At 39.2% G+C, this 9,087-nt stretch overlaps 1 protein-coding gene across 3 annotated transcripts; it reads left to right on the forward strand.

Annotated features, from left to right (window-relative positions):
- Positions 1-835: 835 nt before the first annotated feature.
- LOC101853665 (eukaryotic translation elongation factor 1 epsilon-1) lies at positions 836-8,529 on the forward strand. Of its 3 annotated transcripts, none has more exons than XM_005112430.3 (6): positions 836-921; positions 2,716-2,809; positions 3,689-3,786; positions 5,689-5,784; positions 7,013-7,072; positions 8,122-8,529. In XM_005112430.3, exons 1-6 carry the CDS (start codon positions 847-849, stop codon positions 8,206-8,208), a joined length of 510 nt encoding a protein of 169 aa, XP_005112487.1. In that variant the 5' UTR covers positions 836-846; the 3' UTR covers positions 8,209-8,529. The 3 variants fall into 3 exon arrangements, with proteins under 3 accessions (XP_005112487.1, XP_012945873.1, XP_005112488.1); XM_013090419.2 differs by having other exon boundaries at positions 2,719-2,809; XM_005112431.2 differs by lacking the exon at positions 836-921 and adding an exon at positions 1,039-1,095 and having other exon boundaries at positions 2,719-2,809.
- Positions 8,530-9,087: the final 558 nt, after the last annotated feature.

Here is a 9,087-nt window from a genome sequence, read left to right on the forward strand (position 1 = left end):
ATCGCCTGAAACTGAAAGAGGCGATCGAGTCGGGCGATCGGGCTGATCAGCCGATCCCATCCGTAGTGGGCACCCCGTATTACACATAAAGTTAGTTATGGCACACGCCTAGAATCATGCAATTATAATATTTTAAATTCAGTTTTAAAGTATATTTTTATCCATTTCTAATAATTAAATATTTTGGCATCTTGAAAGATTATCTTTATAATTTGGTATGCTTGATAATTTTATGTTACTTGGACAAGTTTTCTTCTTATTTTACACATCTTTCTGATTTTTAAACTAGATTATAACATAAAACTCTTAAAGAATTGAATAGTCCGTATCACACACAGAATCTTTTTTTTTTCTCCCTGTCATTATCCGTCAGTTGATCACAATCTCTCTCTCTCTCTCTCTCTCTCTCTCTCTTCTGTCTGTCTGTCTGTCTGTCTGTCTGTCTTTCTCTCTCTCACTCTCTCTTTTTCTCTCTCTCTCCCTCTCTCTCTCTCTCTCTCTCTCTCTCTCTCTCTCTCTCTCTCTCTCTCTCTTTCTCCATCTCTCTTTTATTTAATTTTTCCCATTCTCCTTCGTCCCTTCCCAAAGCCCGCCCCTCCTCTTTCATCCCTGCTCCATCCCCTCTTCCTTGCGTGCATTCCCCCACCCCGCCCACCCCCACAACGTGGCCCAGCCCGATAAGATTCTATAAAAAGAACCGCCACAGTTCGAGATTTAGCCCACACTCGGCGGCCATATTTGACCCCCACCGCGGCGTACTGCTCGTGGCGCCGCGAAGAGAGAGAGGAGGCTCCATTAGTTCTAAACTCCTTGGTTTACTGTTAATTGTTAATAGCAAGAAACAACATGGCGGCCCCCATGGTAGCAACTGTGGGATATTTCCAAGCCGTTTGTGGCAAACAGCTGAAAACAAACAAAAGCGTAGGGTTTTTTTTTTCTTTTCTAATCTTTGATTTCAAATTTAGTCAGTTCAACATGTATGTGTATTGTTTGTATCAAGTTTGACCCCAGTTTGAGTGATGTTCTCAGCCCCGTTGCGGAGATAGACGAATGATGACACTGATTGACACAACCAGCTGTTCGACCAGTCAATCAGTGTGAACTTACTTTTTTAGCACTTGTTACCGTCTTCATAATCTGTCTTACACTGAGTGACTCAGTCAGTCCCCTATAAATGATATTACGCAGTGCGGCGATATAAGAAGGAAAATCTGAAGACTAAGTTTGCCTCAGTTGATTATGATAGGAAGATCAATGCAAGTCAAAACTAAGTCGGTAGCCTATTTTTTTTACTTTCCCTCCCTTCTCAAACTTAGCTAGAATCTACCAGTTGTCCATTTTGTACTAAATATTGATGCGTTGAACACAAATATCAACTTCATTTCGGTCACAAATTAATAGTTTTTGAAATATATGTGATTGTTCTTAATCGAGATAAACGTGCTTTGGACCAATCTGGGGGGGTTCCGGGGGGGGGGGGGGGGAAGAAAATCTGGGGGATACAGGGGGGCATGCCCCCTTGTTTTGACCCATAATATGATATTTTACAGTTAGATTTGAACATTTCCTGAAAATAATTGATTTGCGACAGTTTTAAATAGTGGCTTTGGTTTGGCTTTATTAATGTGTGATCTGCAGCAAACAAGTACTGCAGTTTGACCCCCGAAGCAGTGCTTCTGTGTGCGGGAGTGAAAGTAAAAATGTACCACTTCTATCTAGTCAATGGCAGACATGGAGCTAACGAGAGCACAGTACACTGGCTTCTGATTGGCTGTATATAGTGACGTATGTACCTAATTTGGTAATATGACGTTAGGCCTAGTGGAATGTAGTCGGAAATCTAGGTCGCCATTGAGCGAGCGAGTGTCTGCTGGTGATCTGTATTGTAGAGCAGAGGCCAGGCAAAGATCAGTACAGATAAAAACTGCAGTAGTTCACTAGTTTCTACCCCCTGTGTCAACTATAGGACATATTGTTCTAGTGCCTTGTTAATCAAGTCATTGTAAAATAGATACGTGTAGTCTAAATGACTCTCTAAATCTTGATACATTTTAGCCAATCAGAAGCTGGTGTAGGCTATCGTCCTCGTGATGTCGTTTTATTGATACATTTTAGCCAATCAGAAGCCGGTGTAGTGTGCTCTCGTTAGCTCCATGTCAATGATTAGCAATGCCAATGAAAATTTAAATTTTCACTTTCGCCCTTTGTATTTTGGTACCTGAGAAAGAATTTTCAATCCTAAGAATTATGCTTCTTGAATTTTAAGAATCGGTTCATAAATAAATAAAGTTATGGGGTTGTAAAGGTCGGCAAAATATGGATGACCCACACATATAGGAAAATACTCCTAAAAAGTGGACCACGCAGTAGCAGATTCTGTAAGAAAATCGACGATATCTCGGTAACTTATCGGAGTGTTCGAGAGAAACTTGGCTACCCGATGTGTTTTTGAGTGTAGAAATCATTTCTGCAGTCAGATTTACTACCAATTTCTTAGTTATTTTGTTATAATTAAAATTTTGGTATACATTACGATTTTGCGAAAAAGGGGTGTCGAAAAAAAAGGAGAAGCAAAAGGGAAAAGGATAGGGGGTGAAGTGAGCAAGACCATTCTTAATAAATTGCATACTACATTCAGGGCGCTGTGAACGTAGCCACTGCGTATTAAAATTACAGAGTTACAAATGTTTTCAAGACTTTTTTTTCCTTTGACAGAAGGATCCCATTCTAGATGCTGGAAATGGCAAAAAGATTTCTGGACTGTCCAACATTGCAAAGCACTTGCTGAGAGTGTCAGATGACTTCAAAAGTATGTATGGCTGATTGTTTGACTGTCAAATTTGACATTTTCTTTTCTTTCAAGAATAGCCTAAATTGCACTTAAGGGGGACACAGTGAGGTGCAAAGTCCCCCCAACTGTGGGTACTTCTCCCCAGCTAGTGGGGTGCCATTGATATACACACAAACCCTCTGGCTGTTGGAGAGGGAAGGGTTTTCCTCCTTTCAATTGTTTTCTGTTCTCTTCTCATCCATGAATGCAGTTAAAAGGTCTTGCCAAGCGAAAATCATCCTATCTGAACCACGCTGTGTTGGACCCACTTGAGAAATTAGTAATGTGTCCAGTATTGTAGTATAGCATTGTCGTACGGCAAAAAAGTAATGTGCCGCTGTACTTTAACAGTTTAATAATTTGTCCCTCTGTATTTATGTCTTTTAATGTAGGTTACAACAAGTTTACAAGTCTCCAAGCAAATTCTGTGGACATTTCCAGCTCCTTACCACTATAATATTTGATCATATTTGCAGTGTTTTATGTATGATACAATTTATGTCTTTCATTCTGTTCAGATCCTGACAAAATAGTCTAGTATAAAGAATGTGTGAGACAGGGCTTGATGCTCACAGAATAGTTTAAAAACTACAGAAATAAGGTGCTTCTTTTTATTTGAGGTTCATCATAGGGTGACATGGAACTGCAATACTGTTTTGGGCAGTTCTCTTGGAAAAGTTTGTCTCGTAAAGATCAATTTAATGATGAAAAGAAATTGTTTCATCATTTTGCTGTCTTGATGTGTGGCTTACAGGGAATATTGATTGCTAAAGTGTATTTGTATGGTATTGTCTTACGGTATGTCACACATTTGCTGGACTAAATGTAATGATATATTTTGTAATATACACTTTTCAGATTTGAGCTTGGAGGAGCGTATAGCAGCTGAGCAGTGGATAGAATATGCCAGGACGGAAGTGTCTACCGATAAGGAGGCTGTGAGAATGGTTCTTAAGGTAATTTTTTGAGAAATACTCGTGTTAACCCCTTACTTGCTAGGGGGTATCATACCTACAGTCAGCACTGATTTTCAGCTGTTGGCCAGGACAGTAGTCTCATGTCTCACAGTTGAGTTAGTGGACTCATTTCCTATATATATATCTAGCCTACTCATGACATATCAGACCCAGGTCTTTGATAGTATCACTTTCCTTATTCTGTATTCCCCATCTTACCATGGATAATTTCGAAAAATTAGAAAGTCAAAATCGAAAGTTAAATTTACTGCCTTTTCAACCCCTTTGTTACCTTATGACCTATCTGGTACGTCAAGAAAAGGCGTAATTTTACTGACTTTCATGGTACGGCACAAAGCTAGGAATTACGTATTTTCGTGACATACCAGGTACACTACAACCAAGGGATGTAAAGGTAGGTGAAAATATTACTTTGCTGAATTCTCTGCCATTGTCCATGTTTCTTCAATCCATGCTTTCTCTTGTGTTCATGTGAATGAATGCCAAAGCTAGTGTAAATGTAATTTTTAAATTATTTTTGAACTGTATAGTTACTTTTGGAGAGGGCTAGTAGTCTTAACTCTGTGTCTGGAAGGCTGTTATCAGAATTGAAACTTAACCCTTGATGGAGACATACATTATCTAAAATACGCTGAAAAAACTTACGATTCCGACATTTCTCCCCTAAAACCTGCCCGAAATCTTACCAGTAATAGGGCTAATCAATGACTGACAGTGGCTGACGTTCCCATGTTCCACAGTCTACACGCCGTTTTTGGGAGTGCTTAGAGACTCTTGCTTTACAGGCTGATCTATCATTTCCTCAATTTATTCCCCTATTTGTTTCTTCCGAGGTCTACCTGCAGCTCTAGGATACATCTTATCAAGTTTAAAGCTTACAAGATATACAGTTTAACATACACATAGCAAAATGGGTGGGACACAGAAGTCTTTTTGTTGTTAACTAATTTCACTGTGTATGCGTAAAAGTTTGACCCTACCTGTACGCCTTGGGGTCATTTTGTACCCCCGTGGCTGTATTCTTCTCATTTTAGAATACTTCTTTTAGTGTGAAGTTCTCTTTGAAACTTTCAGTTTTTCTCAAAAAATCATTTTGACAGACTGCTATGCAAATCGAACGGATCAGATTAACGAGTAAATTTCCTCGGAAAGTGGTGGCACAGAGTTCCCCACTCCATATGGATACGATACTAAAACACGACGTACGGGTGTGATTAAATACATAGAAAATACCTGTATTTATATTATATATATATAAGAAAAAATTTGGGATTGTAACATCTGTACACTATGACCATGTTTCACTATGTGCATGTCTACTGTGTGTGTGTGCTAGACTCTACTTAGACCTAGTTATTTGCATTTTGTATTTTATTTTAGTAGACTGTATGGTCTGTCAAAAAGACTTTGTATGTTGACTGTCCTTATGGCTTATGCGTGTGACTCTGACAAAAAGTATGACCAGTGTATGTCCAGTGCATGGTGTTGTGGACACAAGTAACGAAATTTACTCGGGGCGCGGGTTCTCGTGCGGAGGAACACGGAGATCTTGTGCTATGAGGGGATCCCGTGTAGGATAGTTCACGAGAAGTGTATATAATCAGTCAATCACGGCCTTCAGTTGGACAATCGGACGAGAGAGAGTAGGAGACAGAGCCTTGGTCTACTCACTGCAGGAAATATATAAAATGCACTACATTTATTGAAATTAAAATACTCATCATCCACGGTAAGAGTTTTCGCTTATCATTTTTATAATGTCGTTTTAATTTGTGGTGTAGTGCTGTGTTCCGCAACACATGGTAAAAAGTATGACCAGTTTTGTTTTGTTTTTTATCTTTGAGAGATATACAAATGGTGAATTCAATACTCTTTCTACAGGAGCTGAATGCTTATCTCCAGGACAAAGTTTTTTTTGTGGCTGACAGACTGACAGTGGCTGACGTCTTCATGTTCCACAGTCTACACGCTGTGTTTGTGAGTGTTTTGAACATTTCTTATTTACAGGCTGATCTGTCCTTTTCCTCCGTCCTGTTCCCTATTTCTTTCTTCTGGTGTCTAGATTATTTTGTTGTTGTTGAGGTACTTAAGTTGTCAGTTTTTAAAATAAAAATGTGCTTCTCCGAGTAAGACTGTATCTGTTTTCCTCAATTTTTTTCCCTATTTGTTTCTTCTGGTGTCTAGATTGTTGTTTTTTTTGTTTTTTTTTGAGGCGCTAAAGTCGTCAGTTTTTTAAAATTTAAGTGTGCTTCTCCATGTAAGACTGATATGTAACTAAGAATTTTTCCCTTTTAGTCAAAGACACATTAAAAGTAAATGTTTTGCTTTTTTGATGAAAAGAAGGTGTAGATGGCAATGCTAGTGGTGATGATGAAGATTTGCAGATTTTGTTTGTACTTTAGGGCTGCTGCAGTTGAGGCTGATGGTGCTGGTGATGATATAAAATGACTAGCTGCTCGTGAACAGAAGCCTCACTTGTTGACAATGGCATCTTTGAAGACGGACGTTCCCCAGATTAGATCTAAACTATACTAATGAAAAACTGAAAATTAAACTACAGTGACTTCACACTCTTTAATATAACTGTGCACCCTTCAAATGATTCTGAACCACCGTAATTTTTTTCGAACTCAAAAGTTAAGTGGTTCGGAAGTTTTAGGCGACCAAAGTGACAAACTTTCACAAATATAATATATGTCAGATGATGAAACAAATGCTTTGTGATGACACTGGGAAGTTGACAACCATTTGTCATTACTTATGAATGAACCATTTTCCTGCAAGATGCACCACAAAACTGACAAAAGAGGGTGGTGGTATGTGGCTAGAGGATGCCACTGACAGATTGAACTTCATTTCCTTCTCCCCCTGTTGTTCCTATCAGTTTTTGCTTTTCCTACACTAAATGACCATTAGCTTGTGAATGTGCCTTTCTTTATTCAAATATTCAAACTCACACACACACAAACACACCCTATGAGATAGTTGCAGTACTGCCCAAGTTCCCTTAGGGCTGCTGACTTCTAATGTTATTTTTTTAGGTTTTGTTCTCACTGACTACAATTGCAAGGAGACTCACCCCTGAGATATTGGTGCCAGGGAATCTGTGTCTGACCTAGTATATTCCTGAGTAAATGTTGGTTTGAACCAAACTGATCCATGCCTATGATTCATGATGTAATCTATGTCATAATCTCATTCACAGGCCCGGTTGACTTTCCAGGAAAAAGAAAAACACATCAATGTATCAAGATGGTTCAGCAATGTGAGTTCACCACAGTTACCTTTTGTCATGTGACCACTCAAAGTAGGGATAGAGTAACTGAAAAACTGACTACCTTAGGTAAGAAAATCACCACAGAAGCTCAAATTTCTGTGCTGATGTCAAATTTTGCGTTTGACAAACCTTTTGACGTGAAAAATGAATATTTCAGTAAAGTCAAGCACACACATAACAAAACTGGCAGGATGCAGAAATATTTCCATTGTGTACAAATTTTGCTATGCATGTGTTTTAAACACTTAGAATATCGTGTAAAAAAAAAAGAATTTGGACCTGAAAATCTGTTGGCTATTTGCCTGTTTCACCATGTGCATGTCTGCTATGTGCAGAAAGAATTCATCTCAGGAAGGCAAAATAACAAGAGACAGAGTGTTTTGTTGCAGAAAGGTTCAAGAATCAACATCCGACTACTGGAAAAGCTAAGAAAAAGTAGAAAAAATGTATCTCTTTTTACCAGTTTTTGTACTAGGACACTGGCTTCGCATGGGTTCAGTACTTTCTCTGATCCATGCCAAATTTCTCAACAAAAGAATGTAGACTTTTGTAGATATATGTATCATGACGCTGTGGAATCAGGCGCTCGTCTTTTTTTGGGCATGTGGGGTAATTGGTATCATCCTGAAGCTTGCAGAGTTGTCTTGCCATTTGTGAAAAAAATACCCATCCATCTTGAATAGAAGTTGAGATATTTGAGATTGAAGGAGGTGTGGCTGCCTGGTTTCAGCGGTAGTATTAGCGAGAAAAGGGCCGCCAAAGTTTGCTTATTTCCATAGCTTGTTAGTTCGTGGGAACTGAAAACTTACATTTTTGTGCCTTTAGTCAACGTTTTTCAGTAAAATCCACACATTAATTTGTACTTAATTGGACAAAAATGGTGTTGAGCCAAAAAACGAAAATATTGCCAAACCGGCAACAAAAATGACAGTTTCTCCAGTTTCATTATTATTTTGACGAGCGCTTGATTTCACCACACTGCCTCATATATGATCCTATTAAATTTACATTTTTCATTCTTCATCTGTACTTTCTAGATTCAAAGAGAGCAGGCTGTGAGACAGAACCTGAGCGGTGTGACATTCCTGCGAACCCCGGTGTACGATGGTGTCGCCGCTCATTAATAATGATCTTGTGTCTTGTGTCTGGGGGATTGTGTGCATAAAACATTAAACAGTGTCACTGCTCATTAATGATCTTGTGTCTGGGTGATTGTGTGCATAAAACATTAAACAGTGTCACTGCTCATTAATGATCTTGTGTCTGGGTGATTGTGTGCATAAAACATTAAACAGTGTCATTGCTCATTAATGATCTTGTGTCTAGGTGATTGTGTGCATAAAACATTAAACAGTGTCATTGCTCATTAATGATATTGTGTCTGGGTGATTGTGTGCATAAAACATTAAACAGTGTCACTGGCAGTGCCATGTGTCGAAACAATATGAGAAACTCTTTTCTTGATTTATGCATGTGTATTTGTTTCTTTTTTGCAAATACAGTAGAACATGGCTATAGCGGGACTTTTTAGTTCCAGAAGAAAAATCCCACTGTAGACAAGTTCCTGCTATAGGAATGTAAAGGGGAATTAGAGAAAAATCACACACTACATGCTCTCCTCTTCTTTTATTGTTTTTTTGGCCTAGCCTAGGGCTATGGCACATCACTTTTGGAGTGGCTCACATAACGCGTCTCTCTGCACCATCTCTCTCTGCCGCCTGCCCCACCTCACTCATCACTGGACTGGCCAATCACAACGCTGCACCACTGACTGTCTGTTTGGAGCTCACCTGCTACCCCCAACCCCCTTTTCCCGGCTAGAGCTAGCTCGATCTCTACCGCTGTATCCAAATTCGGGCCTTTCCTTGCCCTGTTGAACCCAAACATGGGTACCGGTAATTGAGTTTACATAGACAAAAAAAATGGGAATTGGGTAAGGTCCCGCTGTAGAGATGGTCCCATGGATGCCGCTATAGTCATGTTCTGCTGTAAATTGCTTCCAT

The sequence above is a fragment of the Aplysia californica genome, unplaced genomic scaffold (assembly GCF_000002075.1).
Source record: "Aplysia californica isolate F4 #8 unplaced genomic scaffold, AplCal3.0 scaffold01271, whole genome shotgun sequence".
Taxonomy (NCBI): domain Eukaryota; kingdom Metazoa; phylum Mollusca; class Gastropoda; order Aplysiida; family Aplysiidae; genus Aplysia; species Aplysia californica.

Coding starts and splice junctions, on each gene's coding strand:
- LOC101853665 (XM_005112430.3), top strand. CDS start 847: ATGGCGGCCCCCATGGTAGCAACTGTGGGATATTTCCAAGCCGTTTGT. Junction 2,810..3,688: donor AGTGTCAGATGACTTCAAAA/GTATGTATGGCT, acceptor TACACTTTTCAG/ATTTGAGCTTGGAGGAGCGT. Junction 5,785..7,012: donor ACAGTCTACACGCTGTGTTT/GTGAGTGTTTTG, acceptor TCTCATTCACAG/GCCCGGTTGACTTTCCAGGA.